At 44.3% G+C, this 22,281-nt stretch overlaps 1 protein-coding gene across 1 annotated transcript in view; it reads left to right on the plus strand.

Annotated features, from left to right (window-relative positions):
* Positions 1-2,565: 2,565 nt before the first annotated feature.
* The window catches only part of LOC144774096 (extracellular calcium-sensing receptor-like), a 94,443-nt gene continuing 74,727 nt past the window's right edge, over positions 2,566-22,281 (plus strand). Inside the window, exons 1-2 of the mRNA XM_078659121.1 lie at positions 2,566-2,819; positions 8,796-9,087. Of these exons, the coding sequence (XP_078515247.1) occupies positions 2,566-2,819; positions 8,796-9,087 (546 nt within the window). The remainder of the gene's footprint in view (positions 2,820-8,795; positions 9,088-22,281) is intronic.

The following is a 22,281-nucleotide window of genomic DNA, read 5'->3' on the forward strand; positions in this document are numbered from 1 at the left end:
ATGTCCTTAGTCATCAGAGTAAAGACTACTGAATGTCCTGTAAAGTTCAAACTGATGTGCTTATCGTTTTCACATGTGCGGAATTGTGTTTGGTAAACTATTTCAAACAAAACAGGGTCATGTTGCGAATCAGCAAATGGTGTGCTCTGATTGAGGGAATGTCTTTCCTTAAACGTCCAGCAGGCAGAAAGAACTCTTCTGCAGCAACAAACTTTACTTTGCGCAGTACGCTGCAATCCTTCATGTGTAATAATCCTGACATAGAAATGATGAACAATCACAAATAACAGTAGCTGCTTTGAAACCCATTCTTGAATATATATTTTACGTCCCGTTTTGGAAGTTTTGTGCGAAGCTCTCTTCTTGTGTTAGCTCTCTTTTTAATTGCACTTGTACTGTGGCTCTGATTTTGTAAAATCGCCGAATTTTAATGCACCCATTTTATTTCATTTGCGCTTGCATTTAAATTTATTTTCTGCCATTTACGTCCACTATAGTGCTCCCTCTCAGCAGAGTACGTGCTGAGTGGTTTTGGGGCTTGGAGGCGGCCGGCAACTCTCAGCGGCCATCTTGGGGTGGAGGCAGGTTAGCGCTCTAGCTGTGGGGAAGGAGGGAGGCCCTCGCGCTGAAGCGCATAAATTGAGCCAAGCTGTTGGGCTCTGGTAAGACCTTACACATTGTATTTCACTCCTGAGGCGGAAGCCGGGAGTTAGCTCTCTTTTTAATTGCACTTTTACTGTGGCTCTGATTTTGTAAAATCGCCGAATTTTAATGCACGCATTTTATTTCATTTGCGCTCGCATTTAAATTAATTTTCTGCCATTTACGTCCACTGTAGGGCTCCCTCTCAGCAGAGCACGTGCTGAGTGGTTTTGGGGCTTGGAGGTGGCCGGCAACTCTCAGCGGCCATCTTGGGGTGGAGGCAGGTTAGCGCTCTAGCTGTGGGGAAGGAGGGAGGCCTGTAGCAGTGAATGTATTCCTCAGGACCATCCCTTAGAGAATAATTCTGCCTATCCCGGCTGTGGCTGGTCATTCTGCGAAACCATGCCGACAGGAAACACCCGGGAGAAGGGGCACGCAGCTGCCCCACTGTCAGGGGCGGACCACTCTAAACATATTTTTAGCTGTGCCCTTCTGAACACCCGGTCAGTGAGCAAACATGCTCAGGACTTATTCAATCTTCTGGCTGACTCTAAACCAGCCTGTCTGACAGAAACATGGCTTGGTGAGGCGTCGTAGCCGGATATAGCTAATGTTCTGCCCCCTAACTATTTTATGTTAAGGAAAGATCGGGGTTCGGGCAGAGGTGGGGGCATTGCTCTAGTGATAGACAGGCGCTTCAAAGGCACTATTATACCAACAGAAGACATTCAGGGAGCAGAAGCGCTGGGTTTCTGCCTGTCACTATCACCAGTCCAATCCTGTGCCGGATTGTTGGTCTATAGACCTCCAGGTCCCATCGGATCTTTCCATGAGGGACTTTCCTCAGTGATGTCGTCACTGTGCGTACAGTTTAAACACTGTATACTCCTTGGCGACTTCTACATCCACTTTGATGAAGTGGATGCTGTAGATACGATCAAGCTTTTAGATTCCACGGAGCCACTGGGCTTACTACCTTACCTGATGTCACCTACGCACAACAAAGGTCATACGTTGGATCAAATCTTCTCTACTGCCCTTATTAGAGTCTTCCCTCCTTTGCCAGTACTTTGGACTGATCATTTGTTGGTGTCCTTTGATATTATGCATAAATCTAGCTCCACCATCCGGGATAAAGGACATTTATCCCAGATCCCTCGTGCCTTTCATAAAGTGTCATCAGACATGATTGACCAATATCTGATGAATCATCCGTGTCGTCTGTCAGGTGACGAGGAGACAGATATTAATCTCTTTCAAAGTTGGCTTACGCGCTGTTTGGAGGAGCTGGCGCCGCTCGAGTGTTCCTTTAAGGCCTCATCCCGCGCATCCGCTCCATGGTTTACTCCAGCGCTTAACTCCAGCCGCAGGCTTTGTAAGAAAGCAGAAAGAGCATGGAGAGTAAGCTATCTGGAGCCTCTGAAGGAGGCGTATAAGAGCAGGATCAAGGCCAACCACAGGGAAATCTATTAAGAGAAAAAAGCCTTTTTTGCCAGAAGGATTGAGGAGGCCAGTAACACCAGTAAAGAGGTTTTCCTGGTAGTGAAGGAATTTACTTCCCCGGCCGCCATCACACCTAAATGCTCCTTTTTGGAACCTTGGGTGGTCCAACTGGCCAGCTCCTTCTCTAATAAGATCATTAGCATTCAGGATACTTTTCCTGCTGCGGTGGGAGTGGGTCCGCTTGATCCAGCACTGGGCTCTCCTCAGGTGATCGCTGGACAGCCCACTTTGATGACTTTTCCTTCCATTGAGTTTCAAACCTCTTTGGAAATTTTGTCTAAAATGAGATCTGGCTCCCCGCTTGATCCATGCCCCGCAAAGTTCTTAGCTAAAATTGCACATGTCATCAATCCGACTGTCAATCTGATCTTAAATAGGTCATTGGAAACGGGAACTGTACCGCAAGCATGGAAACAGGCGATGGTTCTCCCTCTCTTAAAGAAGCCGTCCCTGGACCCCAATAACCATGCCAACTATAGGCCTATTTCGCTGCTCCCGGTCCTGGCCAAGGTGACTGAAAAGCATGTGCATTCGGTCCTGGCCGACTTTGTAGAGTCAAATGAGATCTTGCACTACACCCAGTCCGGTTTCAGGGCTGATATGAGCACAGAGTCGGCACTGTTGGAGGTGTCAGAAGCCATCAAGGAAGTCCTAGATAATGAAGGGAAAGCACTGTTGGTATTATTAGATCTTTCGGCGGCGTTGGACACCGTTCCCCATGACCGCCTCCTGGCAAGACTCTTGGAGATCGGGGTTCGGGGAACGGTGTTCAGATGGTTTGAGTCGTTTCTTTCCAATCGACAACAGACAGTCTGGGCTCCTCCGTACTCTGCTGTAGTGCCGCCTCTGGAGGTGGGAGTTCCTCAGGGGTCGATTTTGAGCACCACTCTTTTTAATATCTATATGTCCCCCCTTGCGGCACTGGCAGAGTCTTTTGGTGCCCAGATTGTATCGTACGCCGATGATACCCAGCTTCTCTTCACCTGTGGTAAGAACATGGACTTTGAGGGCGAGAGCATTAAGAACTGCTTGGGCGCAATATTTTTCTTGGTTTCAACTTAACCAGTTGAAATGCAACTCTGACAAGTCCGAGCTCCTCTTCTTCGGCTGCCCCCCTGATCCCGGATGGAAGACCTGGTGGCATGCAGGAATGTTTCCCCCTGCTACTGACTCCAAGGTAGGTAAGGACCTGGGAATCAAGATGGACAATTGCCTTTCATTGAAATCTCAGATTCTTGGCCTGGTGGGGCAGTGTTTTGGAATACTCAGAATGTTGAGGAAATTCCTCCCCCTTCTCTCTATCGCCCATAGGAAAATAACGGTGCAAGCCCTGATTGGATCGAGGTTGGACTACGCGAACGTACTCTACCTCGGCCTGCCTGAATATCTTTTGTCACGGTTACAGGTAGTGCAGAACACGGCGGCACGGGCCATTTTTGGCCTTGGTCGCCGTTCTCAAGCCACTGCCCTTCTGGAGTCCCTTCACTGGCTTCCAATCAGGAAACGCATTAAGTTCAAGGCCCTTACCATGGCATTTAAAGCCCTTCATGGCATTGGGGCTCTTTATTTGTGGAAGAGAGTTGTCTTCAACCAGAGCCTTACGATCGGCTGCCATGTCACTGGCGAGGATCCCAGTAATCAGGCGTGCACGGACTGGGGGCAGATCCTTTCACATCTAGCGTCACGGGCCTGGAATGACCTGCCTCTAGCTCTGAGAAAGAGCGAGAATTTGGCATCTTTCAGGAAAGATCTTAAAACGTGGCTGTTCTGCCTCTAATTTCCCCTTCGATGGATGAGTTATGCTGTGTCTGGTCTGTTAGCGCCGGGACACTCTGCTAGAGTAGCTAAGCGCTTAATAAAACCTCCGATAACATAACATAACATTGGTGGCCTTCTATGGATCGCCAAATAAATGAGGTTGTGGAAGGGTGTGTCACGTGTGATAACGTTATTAAAGTCATTTCACCGCCCTTACAGTGTGTTGATCCTCCTGAGGGTCCATGGCTGAAGTTGGCCATTGACTTTGTGGGACCCTTCAATGTTTTACCTAGTAGGTACAAATTTGCTTTAATTGTGGCAGATTATTTCAGTAAGTGGTGGGAAGTTCATCTCATGACAGTTCCTAATTCACAAGAAGTAATTACATTTTTTACAAAATTTATTTGGGAGAGAAGGTTTTCCAAAAGAGATCGTGTCCGACAATGGGGTACAATTTACATCAAAGGAAATGTGTGAATTTTTGAGTCAATCTGGGATTTTACACCGGCGGGTGGCGTTATATCACCCACAAGCCAATGGTTTTATTGAACGCAATAACTGTATTTTAGTTGAATGTGTTCAATGGGCTGTGTCAGCTAATTTTGACATCAAAGAAGCGGTACAGAGTATGTTGTGGGCACATCGAACAACTCCGAGTTCTGTCACTGGTTCTAGTCGTTTCACATTACTAAGAGGAAGGGAGGCATCTTTTCACATGTGTCCTGCATGGATGAAAAAATGTGGTATGTTATCTGGATTTTGTAAAACCAAAGAGGTTAAGAACATGCATAACTGTCCAGATCTTGGTACGAGCAGTGAGTCTTCTCAATTAAGGAGCACGAATTCAGAATGTTATGACTCTAAACTTAAACTAGGGGATTGGGTCAGAAATAAATCTCCTCACAACGTCCCTAAAATTTTGTCTAAGTTTGGTCCACCTGTTAAGGTCGATGCTTCTTCACGTTTTGCCATAAGAATCAATGGGAAGAATTGGTGGAATCATTCCAGAGTTTATAAGATACCTTTAAAAGTTGTGTTGCAGTTGGGTCTCAATTCAGAGAAAAATGTTCAGACTCAACGTGATGTAAAAAACAAGGTAGAAAATCCCATGAAATATGTTCCTCCGCATAGAACTAGCAGGACTAGTGTCCCGCCAATTCGTTTGTAATGTTCTTTTATCTAGCACGGTCTGGACTTCATTTCCATCTGTTCGCATCTAATGGTAGTAAATTGCCTTTGTATTATATTGTTTTATTTATCACTTTTGTTTATGTGCTTTTCCTGTTTTTTTAATTTTTTTATCATCTTTCTTCTTTCCTTCTATTTTTAATCAAGTTGTAATTTTATTGAAAGTTAGGAGATGTTGTAGTAGTTTCTGCTTTAGCTCTATGGCCATGTTTCTTGCATGAGCTATTGATGATGTCATTGTCATGTCAGTGTCATAGTAATAGAACTTCACAGTTTGAATCCCAGGGACCTTGGTGACAGTTCCTGGAAGCTGTGGAGACATACAGCCAGTAAAGTCTGTGTTCCTGTACTCATCTGTGTTGAGTAATCACTTCAGTTATCTAAACTAGTGTGGTGTCCATTTGTAGTGTTTTCACTGTGTTACTGTTTTTGTATGAACAAATGCTTTACACATTGCCTCTGAGATAAACCTGACTGCTTGTTCCAAGCTACCAAGGTGTGTGAGCAGATGTTATCTTAGCTGTGTGACTCCCTTACCCTGACTAGGATAAGGGGCACTACTTGGACAGGGTCAAATGTTCACAACCATGCCAGCTGGTGGTGCTCTCATGCTGCTGTTAAGAAGACCCAAGTTAGTTCATGCATCATCCTACTTATACTTCATACTATCCCAAACATATTAGAATAAGGTTTTTCTTTTTACCTGCTTGGCCACAGTTCTGAAGACTAAGAGACAGGAACCATCCTTGGTAACTTTCTTCTGGTAAGCCAGGTACCGGTCCATTCAGCGCCTCCCCTGTCAGCTGCTCCTTTCCCCCCCTGTGATCTTCTGATCTCCTGGCTAGCCCCGGTCACCTCCATCTGCACCCTGGGCTTCAGAGACTCCCCGCTTGCATGGATGCCGAGGCGCATGCACCATACATGCAACCTCTCTGGGGTGACCACTGCACGCATGCTGCTCTCCCCATCTCGCACCACGACTGAGTATATAATTTATGGACGAATAGACCCTGGTGGTAATGATGAGGCTGCCGGGCCCTGAGCTCATCTGCTATCACCTGCCATAGTACAGTGGAACCAACAGGATTATTAACCCTGATGAAGCGTGGGCACTGGGTTGATCGAGTGCATGGAAAGGAAACAGGAAAGGAAGTTCATTTTCACCTTCCCAGACACAGGAAGAGGGCGGCATTAGGACTATAGTCCCGATGAGGATTGTGTGTGCCTATGCAGACACACAGATGGAGGGCAGCAGAAGCCAAGTTTAATTGGATTGGTTGGTACCTTGGTGGATGGCAAACTCTGCTTGGTGGGCGGAGGGTGGAACTTTTTGCCTGAACTCCATGGTGCATGGAGTCAGAAACCTCTGCAAACACCGCCCTTAGCGCCAGCACAGGCACCCTTGCACAATAGTTCAAGGATGTCTGTGTTGAAATCAGGTTGGTTTCATAGGGAAGGGACACCTGATGCCAGCCCTGGGCAGACATAGGCTTTTGACGCATTCTCAGGTTTACATTGTTGTAAATCTGGGAATGTGTCAAATGGCTTTGTTGTTACATGGGAACACCCACCATAACATCCATGGCACGCCTCCCTATTGCAGTGTGAGGCAATGCAGCGATTTGCGCTCATTTGCCTCACACCGTAGCTTTGAGGCCAAAAGAAGCCACACGGGGTGCCTTTACATGGCCTTGTAGATATGGGTAAGCTCAGTGCGTCTCCGGAACATCATTAACAGTGACATTCCTTTGACACCCTAGGCTTGAAAATAAGCTCATACATGTATTGGGTGATATTATAGCCATGAAACTTAAAACAAAGAGAAGAGGAAGCTTCAAATCAGACTCAGGGTTCACTCAACAACTCCTCAGGGAACCAAAACCCATAAAGCCTATCCAAAACCCTCAACTACCACAAACAATGAATCCAGACAGCTAACCTAGAATGCTAGTCATGGGCAAACACCGTAGTCTCAGACTGAACCCCATTAAAATAGACCTACTGGAGATAAATCTAATAAGGCCCTGCGATAACTGCTTTTCTCATGTGCCGCGGCTCCCTTACCATGACTTCTGGGAGGTGCAGTGGTTATGTGTCCTATCCCAGATGGGGATCCTGTGCAGCAGAAGTGGCAGTCGACATCGTGATCATCTTTCATGCGCTCAGGGTCCATTTAGGACCTAGTATATGTGTGGAGCAGATTCCCTTCTCCCATGCCACAGAGAGGCCACCATGGCTGCTGAGTTTGGAAGCTACAGGAACCTGTTGGCAAACAGGAACTCACCAACCCATGGCAGTACTGTTTACTTTGCACAGTGTTATCAAGAAGATTTTATTTGATAGTCAGGCAATATTATCTGCTTTGAAACATGTATAACTCTATTATCCACGTTGGTGCTGCCCTAGTGGACCTAAATGTTTGTTTCAGTGTTATTCTTCTCATCCATTCATGCTGACAAAATCTTATTTATGCTGAAGAAAAATAAAGTTACTTTTGATAAAAAATATTTCTGGTGGATTCATACACTTCCTGCTGATTCCTCATCTTGTAAACAGAACCTGGATCTTTCTCCAGCAATATAATTCTATGATGTGTTGAAATCAGGATAGTTAAGGACGTATAAGGCACTGATTGTCACGTCAGTATCAGTTCTTGTTTTTTTGCACCTCATTGACGTGGAGCTGCAGCTCTCTTGGTACTTTACTGACAAAATTCCTCAGCTTTCGACTAGGTTATATGTCTCCTTTTAGTATTTCAGGATTTAAATCCTGTTGCAGATGCCACAGAATCTCTTTGAGCTTTAGGGTATCTGCATCAATCAATCATCAGTCTTATAGAGCGCACAGCTACTCAATGAGTGCCTCAGTGCACGGGGTATGGGAGAATCCAGTCTCGTACATGGAGGATAGTCACAAGGTAAGCAATATGCAGGAAGATATCTCCATCAGAAGTGTCTGAACAGACATGTTGAATTACCCTTGTCATATTCACAGGCTGACTAATATTAAATCATACATTATCTTCTAAAGGCCTGTTAATAGAGTTTAGTGGGGGTGTCCTTGTTAATCAAAATGTGTGCTTTTCCTGATTAAATCACAAAAGAACCACTTTCTGTTCAGAAACTTGGCCTGAAATTCTGCCTTACATATGGATACTCTCATTCAATTTTGGTTATTTCCCAAATCGTTTACTCTTTACTACTACTAGAATGCTCCAATAGGTCAAATTTAGGTGTTTTATATAGCACACCAAGATAACACAATTAAATTTCTCATATAATTATGTGTCCATTCCCAGTTATTTGTATGGCCGGACAGTTTAAAACATATGATAATCCTCAAGGACAATAAGACAATTTCCACTATTTGAAACTTTTTAGCTTATGGTAATGCAGGCATAATCCATTTTGGACATGATTGCTGGCTATCTTCAGGTCTGTTAAGAATTCATGGAGACCTCTGTGTTTCTAGAACTCATTTTCAGACAAAAAAAGATCATCATTTTAAAAGAAAGGATCAGGCTAATACTGGTTATTTGGATTAAACATATCCAAGCAAATCTGGTTGATGACCAGTTCCTATCAGTTTGGTTTGTTTTTGTTGATGAAATAATCTTATTAATGATGATCTTCTCAAAAATATTTGTTTTATAATATCCAATTTATGAACTATTGAAAATATATAATCCTTGAAATATATTGCAGGTTTTACATACGATATTACCGGGTGATTCTGGCCATGGTTTTTGCTATTGAAGAAATCAACGAAACTCCAGATTTGTTACCGAACATCACCCTGGGTTTCCGTATCTTTGATTCCTGTATATCCGAGAAACAGGCCCTCCAGGGGACCTTGAAGATACTGACTGGGAAGAAGGATCCAGTGCCCGGATACAGCTGCTCAACACGCCCCCTAGTGGCGGGGATAATTGGGGAAACATTATCATCCTTAACCATCCCCATGGCCAGGATCATGGGGGTGCTTCACTACCCCCAGGTATGAGAAAACATGTTTGACATACAGTCTGTTATTGTAGGATCTGTAAACCAGAAAGCACAAAGATGAGATTGAGGCTCCAATACTTAGCACTGAAGTGGCATGAACTTCACTCCTCTCATGTGTCTCATGGAGAGAGCTATCACGTGGACTTTGCAGCTGTGCTATGAGTACAAGAGATTACCAAGGGACTTCAGAGTATTTGATCTTGAAAGACATCAGCAGGACTTGTTCATTTTTCCACCTTCCAGCAACTCAACTAAAATTGAGGATAGGTCTTCTCATAACTGCGTTGTTAAAGAGGTCTCCACTACTTTTAACAGATAACGCTTCTGTTTGGCTGTGAGCTGCACTGTATCTTTGGGGCTGTAAGGCATTTGGGAGTCCTGAAACATGAGACTTCATCACAAGGCTACAAGCACATAACCGCAGCCCCCCTTCTATCACATACTGTTTTATTTCAGGGTTTTGAGGGTTTTATTTCAGGGTTAACTTTGTGTTGTAGATGCCGTGCACTTTCTGGCTTTCTTTCCGGACGGTAAACTGACCAGCAAGTGCGCTTTGTGCCGACTAGCTCCTAGCTAGAGCAGATACATGAATGAGAACAGGATTGCTGATATAACTGAAATTGGATTTCAGGGATCGGCTGAATCGAGAACCCTTGGGCCAGTAAAAGTAAACCAGGACAGCCTACCTTGTTGCCTGCGGACCCCGGAGCCTGGCTGTGTCCCCTTCCCGCCGTCGCAACCGTCACCAAAAGCGGCCGCCGAGTGGAAGGGGCCTCCGGACTACGTTTCCCGCCCTGCACTGCAGCGGGAGACGAAAGCAACATCGCGCCAGGCGGCGCATAAACCGCGCGTCACCCCGGTGGAGCGGGTGACGCTGAAATCTCTTGCAGAACCCTTGGGCCAGTAAAAGTAAACCAGGACAGCCTACCTTGTTGCCTGCGGACCCCGGAGCCTGGCTGTGTCCCCTTCCCGCCGTCGCAACCGTCACCAAAAGCGGCCGCCGAGAGGAAGGGGCCTCCGGACTACGTTTCCCGCCCTGCACTGCGGCGGGAGACGAAAGCAACATCGCGCCAGGCGGCGCATAAAGCGCACGTCACCCCGGTGGAGCGGGTGACGCTGAAATCTCTTGCAGAACCCTTGGGCCAGTAAAAGTAAACCAGGACAGCCTACCTTGTTGCCTGCGAACCCCGGAGCCTGGCTGTGTCCCCTTCCCGCCGCCGCAACCGTCACCAAAAGCGGCCGCCGAGTGGAAGGGGCCTCCGGACTACGTTTCCCGCCCTGCACTGCGGCGGGAGACGAAAGCAACATCGCGCCAGGCGGCGCATAAAGCGTGCGGCACCCCTGTGTCGGGGGAGCGCGCGGGAGCGCCCGGGGCTAAGCCCGGGCAAAGGGCGGGCCCTCTGTGGCCCTCAGAGGCCGGAAGAGGCTGGGCTGGGCCACCCCCCTGAAACCACCATACTGCTACACTCAAGGTACTACTTTAACTACTTTGCTATAACGGTCAACAAAGCTGTGTATTCTGTGTTGAAAAGTGACTAACCATGAGGAAGCTAACTAAAAGCACTAGGATGCCTACACTAAGATCGAGCACCAAACAAAAAGTGGATATCCCACAACAGTACCTACACTTACTGCTATCGACAAAATGCTACAGCAGACAATTGGGGTCGTAACTAATGCGATAGCAAATACAGAGAGAAGGATGTCCTTGCCATCAATGACAATTATCCAAGTCACTCAGGAGGTGGCTACTGATCTTTCTGTGGTTACCTTAGACGTTTCTGATGACCCAGACACTAGCCTTGGGGTTACTTCTTCCTTTGCGGATCTCCCGTGCACTCAGGCTGTTACTGAGAACACGGAGGAGACAATGAACACTCACCCTAATTTAACCCCCATACGTGACAAAAAAATGGCGAAATCAAATACCATGGAGGAAAAAGGCCCAGAGAATGCCTAAAACAGGCCAAAAAAAGAAAAGGTCAAAGCAAAACTACAAATCATAATTTAGTGGCACCCATAATCCCCTCTACATCAGGAATTCCTTGTTGGGTCGCTAATATGGTGGCCGACCTGAAAGCTGATATAGAAGATACAATTACTGCCTTGGTCAAACCCCTCATGTCTAAAATTGATAGACTAACATCTTTAATAAATAATAAGGGAGTTGGCCTAACAAAGCAATTAGAACGTGACAGCGCTTCATCAAAAGTAGGACATGATGGGGGCACGCCTAAAAGATCAACAAAAGACAAGGTGGCGTCAACAAATGAATTAGCACTAAATACACTAAAGAGTGCAAATCAAAAGAACACCCCAACAGCACAAAAAACTCTAATATCTTCTGATCCTTGTAGCCCTAATGAAACAACACAGGGCCAAACAAAACAGTGTCAAGGAACTGCTCAAGTACTAAAGAAAAAGATTGATCAAACCACAAAAGATAATCCTATGGCGAACCCCTTCCTGCCAACGAATGCTCCAGTAAACAAAACATCATCAACCCGATTCAGGACAATTAATCTGAAGCTCTGCCCTTTGTGGTCGTACTGACATCCACCGCTAAAAGAGGGGAAAAGGGAAACACACCTTGAATTAAAGAATAAATGTGCGCAGTGGTTGCAGATAAACAGACCCCTACCCCCTAATATTTATGGTGAAATCCTCTCAGTAAGAAGGGGGGAGTGGATTGGGAGAGGAATAAAAACAACAGCAGGGGATATAATAACAGTTAATTTTAGAGACATTGCAGCAGTGAATTATATATGCAATGCACCTCCCAGCAGATCGCACACACAAATTCACCCCTTACGTTTATCATATTTCTACCCATACACACCCCAAAGACCGGTCCAGACAAATAGAATTCCCATGAATAGGGCTCAACAGATGGAACCTCAGTACAGATTAGCTCACTGGCAAATGCCCTATCAAGCCACCCCAGCTTATGACCCTTTCCTAACTCAACATGCGCACTGGAATAGGTTCAGTGCTCTTGAGGAGGTGGACTGACTTGCACTGGAGAAATCTAGTGTTCCTGACACCCTTAAAAGATCAGAGGAGGAAGGGTTCATTGTAACAGGAAAGGGAAATCTGAATACTACAGGATATAGTGATGGTAGGGGAGTTAACAAGAAGAATCTGAAAACAAAAATAGGGGGAAATAAAACAATAGAACAATTAGATCAAAAGAGGACCCCAGATCAAAGCAGACAGGATAATGTCATCATGTCAGAACCCCGCACTAACATAACACCAATAGAAATAGGCCAGGAAGAGCATTTATCGAGGGGTCTAATAGAACTGCCCATGGGGGACAATCATGAAAATCTTAGAGTTATATCCTGGAATATTGCAGGATTAGCAGCTAAATTTGGGTCCCAGGAATCGCAGATTTACATTAACAACTTTCAAATTATATGCCTCCAAGAAACATGGGCGGTCGACCCAAACCTGTATAGTTTAGAGGGGTACAAATGTTTCTCTGTCCCGGCCACAAAGTCACCATCGGGGAGAGCGATGGGGGGACTAATAATGTATGTAGATCTTCTTATGCAGGGAACCTGGTTTAATTATAACTGGGACTCACGCAACATACAAGCTGTAGGGTATTGTTTTAAAAGACTTAATTTCCTTTTAATAAATTGGTACAACGCTGTAGGCACGATGGGAAAGGGTCCAGTCGTTAAAGAACTGGACTCTTGTTTAGCAAAGCTGGACTCTTTAAATAAGACACCAAACTCCCCCAGCATGATACTTATGGGGGATTTTAATTGTCATCTTTGTGACAACTTAAAACCATTTAACAGTGACTGGTCAAGATGCACTGTAGTAAAAGGGCCACACTTTGTACACACAACTGAGGGATGGGATCTAGAGAAATTAACAAAAAGGCACAACTTGGTCCACACTATGGACCTTGCTGAGTTAGGCGCAAATGGAGACCTCAACCCAACATTTGGAGGTTGAGGTTGCCAGTCATATATTGACTTTATTCTAGTCTCGCCCCTCATAAAAAGAAACATCAGTAGTATGGCCATAGACATAAGCATCTTCAGTGATCATAACCCTCTGACACTCACATTAAAAGGTTTTGATTTAAAAAAATGTACACGTAGAACAGACGTCATGGAAAAGGCAGTAGACCAGGGAAGGAGGATTAGGTAGACTAAGATGGATGGAGAAAAATTTTACAGGAGTTTAATATCAGAGGGCCTAAATGCTATAAATACATGCCTGGATCCTGACGTGGGAGGAGCATTAGTGGTCAGTGCATTTGAGGAAATTGCACGTCATGTGGACAATCTACTAAGGGCCTCTAAAGATAGTAAATTACCCTCCACTCCGCGTTGGTTTGACTCTGCCTGTACTAAGGCATATAAAAGACTTAAACTTAGCCTCCATTCTAAACCCAGTGACAATCTTAAAATAACACAACATAGAACTGAATACAAAATAAATAAATAAATAAATATCCACATTTGTAAAGCGCACAATCACCCGTTAGGGTCTCTAGGCGCTGGGGGCCGTCGGGAAGATTAAGCAAGCTATTGCCCAGAGTCACATGGTGCTGGGCTAATCTGCCGCCGGTGCCGGGGATCGAACCGTGATCCCCAGATTCCGGAGTTAGTCGCCCTGGCCGCGGCGCCACACCTCTTCCAAAAAAAGCATTGAATTGCCGGAAAAAGAGCTTACAAATTCAAGCCTGGGAGGACCTAAGGGAGGCGGCAGTAAGGCGAGATACCTCGGGATTCTGGAAGGTTATTAATGCTCCATGCTTCCAGGACCCAGGAGCACCAAAAATAATAAATACTATTTTACCTGAACAATGGCAATCCCACTTCCAAAACCTCTACAATTATACAGGACAATTAAATCAAGGTGAAGGACCAAGGTCAAAAATTGACTTTTGCCTATAAGAAGTGGAACTGGCAATAGTAGGGCTTAGCAAGAACAAAGCGCCGGGCCCTGATGGTATACCCCCCGACCTTTTCCTGAGTAACACAGATCTTTGGGCCCCACTGCTCACGAGGGTCCTGAACGAGGCATTGGTGGCAGGACTGCCTCGCTCCTGGTCCACAGCAACCATAGTCCCGATCTACAAAAAGGGGAATCGCGATGACCCCCAATGTTATCGCCCTATATCCCTTATAGACGTGTCAGCTAAAGTATTGGGCCGTGTTATTTTACATCGTTTGCAGGAGTGGGCAGAGGAGCACCAGGTTCTGACAGATGTCCAATACGGTTTCAGGGAGGGCAGATCCACCACCGATCAATGTTTAAACCTGTACCTCCTAACAGCAAAATACACCATTGCTAGTAGTGGGACTATATATATGGGATTTATGGACCTCTCTGCGGCTTTCGACCGTGTAAATAGAGAAAAACTTTGGTTGTTATTGCTAAGCTTAGGAGTGGATCAACCCCTTATAGACGTCCTAAAAGCCCTACATTGGAATACGTCTGCAAGTGTGAGACATAATCAAGAGGGAAGTAGGACTGAGCCCTTCTTATGTACTAGTGGAGTGAGGCAGGGCTGCATTTTAGCGCCCTTCCTGTTCTCTATATATATTAATCTCCTGGATAAAGAACTACTCAAATTACACGTGGACTCACCCCAAATTGGACATCGAGCGGTGCCGGTATTACTCTATGCCGATGACGCGGTATTGTTAGCCAGAACTCCATTGGGGCTACAGAAGTTGATCAATGGCTTTGTTGATTTTATGGCCAAACTTGATTTATCAACAAACTTGGAAAAATCTTATATTATGTCAACAGGAGTTAAAGCAAAAGAAAAAGGAAAATTCATATATAAAATTGGGTCACACAAGATTGGCCAGGTTAAGATCTTTTCATATCTTGGTGTACTGTTTGACAATCAATTGAACTTCAACCCCCTAGTGGAGAAACATGCAACGAAGCTGGCAGCGTCATCAGGGGCCATCATGGGGTACGGGAAAAGACTGGGTAGATGGCCCCAGAACAAATATTAAATTTGTATAGATCGATATGTTATGCTAAAGTTACCTATGGAGCAGAAGTATGGGGCTTTATAGATAAAAAAATACAACAGATCCAGGTGGAAGAAAATAAATTCCTCAGGAGAATATTGAAACTACCTCAGAGTACCCCGGCCTTCATTATTCATGAGGAAGTGGGAGAACCTTATATTGAAGACAGGATTAAAATCAAACCTCTTCTTGCTTGGGTTAAAATCTGGATTAACCCAGAAGCGGGCCTTACAAGACAAATCATAAAAGACTGTCTGAAACGTGACAAAGGGGGTCACATTCCCTGGCTAAAGTACATAAAGGATACTATGGAGGCAATTGGCTGCAAATTTTTTTTTATAGACCCAGAATCCTTAATTGGTCAGAATAAAATAATGGTTAAAAAACTTTTTTCAGATTGGTCACTTACGACGAGGGCCGAGATGGAAAGATGTAAACCCACTGTCTCATCTTACTGCGAACTAACAGCGAAGCAAGGAATGGAACCATATCTGAGGGTCATGCATAATGCTCAGGATCGATATCATATGACCCGATTCAGACTAAATATGCTCCATCATTTATTTGCGGTTCCTTCTGGGTTCACATTGACAGTGGAGGCGAAGGGTACCTGCGGCTGCGACGCTAGGTCTCCGCAGGATACCCTTCACTTTGTTTTGTTATGCCCCTATTATTCTGCCCCAAGACGTACGTTTTTGGTAGGGATTCTGAAAGAAGAAAAATTCAGACAAGCAAAAAAGGCCCTGAGGTTTCTTCAGGAGGCTGCAGATGCCCACACCTTGTTTTGCATTATAAATTTTATCCGGGTTGCATTGCAGCTTAGGAACACCAGAGAAATAACTGACTCTAATGCTATTTAATCACGTAATGTAAATTCCTCTTTCCCCTTATTCATGAAATGCGTTTTTAGCCACCAATTTTTAAAACTTATACCTTTTTTAAAAATTGTATTTATAATATCTGTATATTGGGTATGTGCTTTTATGGTGTCTTTTTAAGTGCCAAATAAAGATTTATAATTGAAATTGATAATCAAAGATCATTCTGTGATAATCTCATAAATTACCTTGTAAGTGCATCACATCTATTCAATAAAATAGCCTAATTCTAGTTACTGCACTCACTCCAGTGACTTCAAGTCTCTGCAGCCCTGTTAGACCTCTGTTTATAGACACAACAAAAGACTCCAGAAAGCAGTATTTCTTTCTTTAGGCTTCCATCAGCACAGACACAGCAAACTATACCTCCCTGCTGACCACAAGGTTCTGGACTTTTCCATATAAATCCTTCTTGCTTCCTTTGTTAATTCTCCTCAAACAGGAATACTCTGTAGCCTCTCAGAAGTCTACAACAGGTGTACCTCATTCATAGCAGTAGAACCAGAGTTGCCAACAACAACAGTAGGTCATTCCAAAAGAACTAGTAATGCAGGCAGGGATGAAAGCCTCCAACCAATTCCAGCAAAATGTGTTGAGCATACTCCTTTCCGGTCAAAGCAACTTCCACAGAACCTTTTGTTACAGGTATTGCAACCTCTTTAGCCTCTCAGGAGAACACAAGTCCTCAACACACTGCTCGGTGTCGTTAATTCAGGATACATATCCGACTTTGCATAGCTTTGTAAATCCCAAAATGCACTTTGCTTCGGTGTTAGAAATTTAATTTGTGGCTGGCAGAGGTATGCATCCTGTCCAGGAAGGAACCATAATCCTAGTAAGGCAGCTATTTGCACACTAAAAGATAACCTGTGCTCACCCACTGGTAGCTTTGCCCGGAGCAGTCAGGCTTATCTAAAGAGACAATGTGTAAAGTATTTGTGCAACAAACACACTCTCTCTCAGTACCACAAGTAAAACATCACAAAAAGACTCAGCACCAGGTTAGAATAATAGACCGTATTTTCATAAGTAAATCAGATAGAACAAGTTATAAAGTTTTAAAGAATCTCTTGAAATTACAGTGCTTAAAAGCATAAAGCACCAATTGGGGCAATCAGGTCATGCTGGACTGGGTCTAATCTGAATAGTGAGGCTGACCACAACGGACTGATGATTGGATACAGGAGCCAAATAGGGCTCGTTGCGAAAAGTACATTCACAGAGAAAGCATCGACACAAGGGGCAAGATGGGAGGTGCAGTAGAAGACGATGTGTCAGCGTTGATCCTTAGGATTGCATGCGATGCATCGGTTCCAATTTGCACAGTTGGGAGATGCGTCATCGCCGAAAACCTGCTGATGAAGGCAATGCATCGTTGTCAAGCCAAGCAGGCAGTGTGGGCATGTCCTTAATGTGTCAGCTTCGTAGGGAATGCATCGCAATCAACTGGTGCAAAGTCGACAATGCATTGATTTTGGTGCTGCAGCACAGAAAAACCTACTTCCAAGGGCCCAGGAAGTAACTGTGTTCTAGATCGAATAGATTCACTTATTAGTGAGTGTGAGGGCATTTTAGAGGGAGACATATCCGCGCAGGCTGACAGTAGTGAATTACCCCAACGCCCCACACACTCTTCCAACCGCAGTCCAGGACGCCAGCCAACTATTCCCGCCATATTTCACAAGCCGGCTAGAGGAGGAATCCCTGAATCGCAATTAGGTGGAATTACAGATATGTGGGAGGAAACCTGGCTCCCATCATGATTATACGTGATAACTCTCAATTGGTGGAAAATTTCCTTGCTCTGAAATTCTGTACATCCTCCCCAGATAACTCTTCTATCAGGTTAGACATTTTCCACTTACAAACAGCTACGGGCATTCATCTGGGCAACCAATCTCCTCTTTAGCTGGGTCCTCCTCCTTGGAGGCCAATGATTGCCTGCTGAACAGGTCCCATAAACACTCAGAACCTCAGGCCGTTTTTTCATCTGGTAGAGAAGCCCCCTTTACACTTCTTTTACTAGTCAGCCGTTGAGCACCATCTGCGATTTGACTTCAAATAATATGTTGGCATTATCAATCATGCATAGAGAGTCAGCGTCTCCAGTAGAGGTTTATTGAATACTCCTAATGGTCAAAGACCAGGCTCTAATTCCTCATCCGGGTTATCTATGGTGTCTTGGAATATATCTGGGTTAAGGTCAAAGATTACAGCTCCTGACTGGCACACCTTTATTGACTATTTTGACATCTGTCTTTTACAGGAAACCTGGACAGTGGACCCCTTCTACCTCTCAGGCTACTTAAATTAAATATATACCAGCTAATAGTGGGGGGAAAACCCGACCCTTCGAGGGTTTAATAATCTGGGTTCGCCAAGCAATCAGCTTTGTTGTTCAGGTACTTGAGTCTCTTCGTAAGGACATTCTAGTAATTAGGGGGGAGTGGGGCAAGTAGGAGATAGTTGACATCTCCAATGTCTATGCGAGGGGGACAATTGGGAAAAAGTCAGAAGTTATAGCGGCCCTAAACTTCTTGTTAGATCAGCAATCACAGGGATTTGAATGTAATAATTGCTGGTGATTTTGACGTGTCTTTTGAGCCTCTTACAAATGAGAAATGTAATTTCACTGATGAGGAAGATAAACAATGGGGTATCCAAAAAGTAGAACTAGCTCCTATAAAACGAATGCTCGGATGTGGCAATCCAAATAAATTCCATCTGTCTGATAAAGGCCTAAGCGCGGCACATGGTGGATATCCACCCGACAGACATGGGGCTTCCACATTTAACAACAATCATATTGCCATTCACATTGATGATTTATTGACCAACTTTCAGCTGTGGCATGCGCTAAGGAATATGGTTGTAAGAGAGTGGTTAGAGAGCAACCACAACCCCCTGTGGAAGTTTTAGATCTATTGCTGGCAAAAGAAATCAGCGTTCCTTATAGTGAATTAATCACCCTAGATATGGCCCCCAGAAATGATATGAGGCAAATAAAATGGGTCAATATACTTGAGAAATTTGACGTCCTTGAAAACATCTCCTCAGAAACTAATAGTGCAATTACTAAGATAGAAGCACTGTTGGCCAATCATGCAACTCCTGAGTCTGTAATTGGATTCCACAAGGAATTCTTTGCCCGGCTTCGCACATACTTTTATAAACAGTTCAAGACTAGGGGCACTCACTCTAAAAGTAACTGCCGATGGTTTAATGAAGATTGTAAAGAGACACTTAGATCCCTAGGGGGCACAATTAGAGAAGGGGAACGCAGTAAAGTGTGATCCGAAAGGCTAACCTATAAGAGAGTGCAGGAGAAGGTCAAGAAAACATGGGATGAGAATAGATGGCATGACCTTAAACGTGCATGCAAAAGCAAAAATTCTAAACAGTTTTGAAATGATGTAAAGTGGGATAGAGGTGGCCAGCCACCACAGCCACTAAACCATGTAAGTCAGGGTCAATGGGTTTGTCATTTTAAATCCCAATAAGCTAGCAGTCTAGAGGATAATGAGATGGCTGATCCCTTATATTCCTATTATCATGGTCTGCTCTTTGACAAGGCTGATGTCAGCCTTGCTTTGGGAACTGTAATGGGAGGTAAAGCACTGGGTCCTGACGGAATCCCAGCTGACATATTTCATTCTGATAAACCCAAATGGTGTCAGTATATTATGGTACTAGCAAATGAAATTGCCAAAGGTTCAACAGTCCCAGACTCATGGAAAGGGGTTGAGATAATCCCAGTTTTTAAAAAGGGTGATAAATCTCGCCCTGGAAACTACAGGCCAATTAGCCTAATAGATTCCCGCCAAAAGATCACGGGACGGCTTGTATGAAACAAGGTTCAGAATTGGGTTGATGAGCAGGATATACTATCTCCACTCCAGGCAGGTTTTCAGGCTTGTACCAGTACTATCGGTCAGCTATTTCTTTTCATTTTGCTGGAAGACGGTGGTCTTGGACAAGGGAAGCTTGCATGCTGCCTTTGTGGACCTTAAGTCAGCCTTCGACCTCTTCTCCTGTAGCAAACTTTGGGTAGTTCTGCAAGACTTGGGGATGCCGCCTGAATTATTATCTCTCATTGTCAGACTTCATGAGGGTAATTATGAAAAAGTCAGGTGTGGCTCACAGGGTCAGGTTACAAATCCCTTCCCTGTAGAAAAAGGGGTGCGGCAAGGCTGCTTAATGGCACCAACCCTCTTTTCTCTGTTCATCAACGGGATTGCAAAATTTCTGGAAGCTACCCCCACTGATACCCCGGCTCTAGCTGGTGTGAGAATTCCCATTTTAATGTTCGCGGATGATACGTTGAGAATGGCTAAAACACAGAGCGGCCTCCAACGTGCCCTGTCACTCTTTGAAGAGTGTTGCCATCTACAGGGCTTGGATTTTAGTGTATCAAACACAAAATGTATGTCTTTTAACACCCATAGATCATTTAGAGGAGGCATAGTGCTGAATAAACGGCCCTTATAACAGGTAAATTACTTTACATATCTGGGGGTTATTATGCAGAGAGACATGAGATGGAACCGTCAACTTGACATGGCCATGTTGAAGCACCGACAACTAGCTGGAACCCTGCAAACAGAGTTCAACACATCTCTAACTAAACCAGTTAGCCCAGTTTTGCAAATATATAATATGAAAGTTGTCAGTTCTGCTTTATACGGGTGGAACTCTGGGGGTTTGAGAATCTTCCTAAATTAACTACAGCAGAAAACAGGTTCTTATGAAAAATTACTAACCTTCGCAAAGAACCCCAGTACGTCCATTGCTTCACGATTTAGGTAGGAAGGATTTGGGTGATATAGCCGGATTGCACCCCTTGCTATATTGTCGGAGAATTTGGTCAACATCAGAACTGTCAGCTTATGCTACGGGCCTTAAGGATCTAAGTAGAGCAGACTACAACAAAAAAATCAAATGGATGCAGGAAGTTAGAATCATCTTAATAAGTATTGGCATGTCAACACTATGGGAGAACCCAACAAGTACTCTGTTTGCCCCACAAAGCTCTGTTGAAGGAAAGGTATTGGGGTTGGGTGACCGATAACATCTACAGGAGTAGTGATTCTTCCTCACTTACGGGTCACTTTTTAGACGTGAAGCCATCTCCAAAGCTGGAACCATACTGGGATATTGTGACCAAGCCACATGATAGGAAGTTATACTTTTAATTAAGAGCTGGCTCATTAGCAGTAAGGTCGTTCACAGCGAGATGGGATTTACTAGGTGACACCTCATGTCCCAGCTGCCATGCCCACTCGGAGTCTCTGGCCCACCTGCTATTTGTCTGCCCAGCTTATATTGCCCCCCAATGTTTGTGGCTGTCCCCAATTTGCAGATCCTTGGGAACTAGAAGTAATGAAATTCCGATTACTGCGCTCGGACACATTGGCCCCTATTGTCATTGCCCTGGCAAAATTCTTGGGATGGGCATGGGCCATTAGATCTCAGGCAATTTCCGCAGGGTAGAGCTCTGTAATTGCTTCAAGTATTTTTTAGTCTTCCATATAAATTTCAGTCCCATTTCCCATTTATTAAAGCTAAGAGAATGTATGGTAAGAGTCTAATAAGAAGTTATTGATCTTGTATGTAAATGCGCAGTAAGCTGCACAAGAAATCTCAAATGTATTTAGTATTTATAAACATTTAAAAGTCTGATGGTTTTAACTGTTTTTATGGATTTTATAGGTTTTAATGGATAGTTCTTTTTTAAGAATCTCTTGTTATATATGGGTCATGAGTTTATTCTTTGTATCTTTGCTTTGATGGCATATCTGTCGATTAAAGCTAATATGACTGACTGACTGAATGACACAACAGTAAATCAGAACCACTGCAAACCTGTCAAAATTTCAACTTTTAATACCCCAATAGTTTAGTAAGGTGCCATTGGGCAGTTGTGTGTAACACAGAACCTTTTTATTGTTGCTAGTAACACCTTTGACTTTCATTTGGAGACCCTGGTCTCCAAAGCGAAGGTCATAGAAAGCACTATGGGAGAATGGTGCGATTGTTTCGATGGTGTAGCGGGTCGGGGAATGAATGGAACAATAGAGGAAGGCATACGGAATTGATGGAGGGACAGTGAGAAGGATGGCTAGATAAAAGCAATTGATTGCTAGAGGGATGGATGGAAATGATGGTGGATGGTTAGAAGATGGAGATATGATTTCATGGAGGGAAGGAAGGATTGAGAGAAGAGTGATTGAAAGAAAGGAGTGGTGGAGGGAAGGATAAAGAGAAGAAAAAATGGAATACATAAAGAAAGAAGGA

This window comes from Lissotriton helveticus, chromosome 8 (assembly GCF_964261635.1).
Source record: "Lissotriton helveticus chromosome 8, aLisHel1.1, whole genome shotgun sequence".
Taxonomy (NCBI): Eukaryota; Metazoa; Chordata; class Amphibia; order Caudata; family Salamandridae; genus Lissotriton; species Lissotriton helveticus.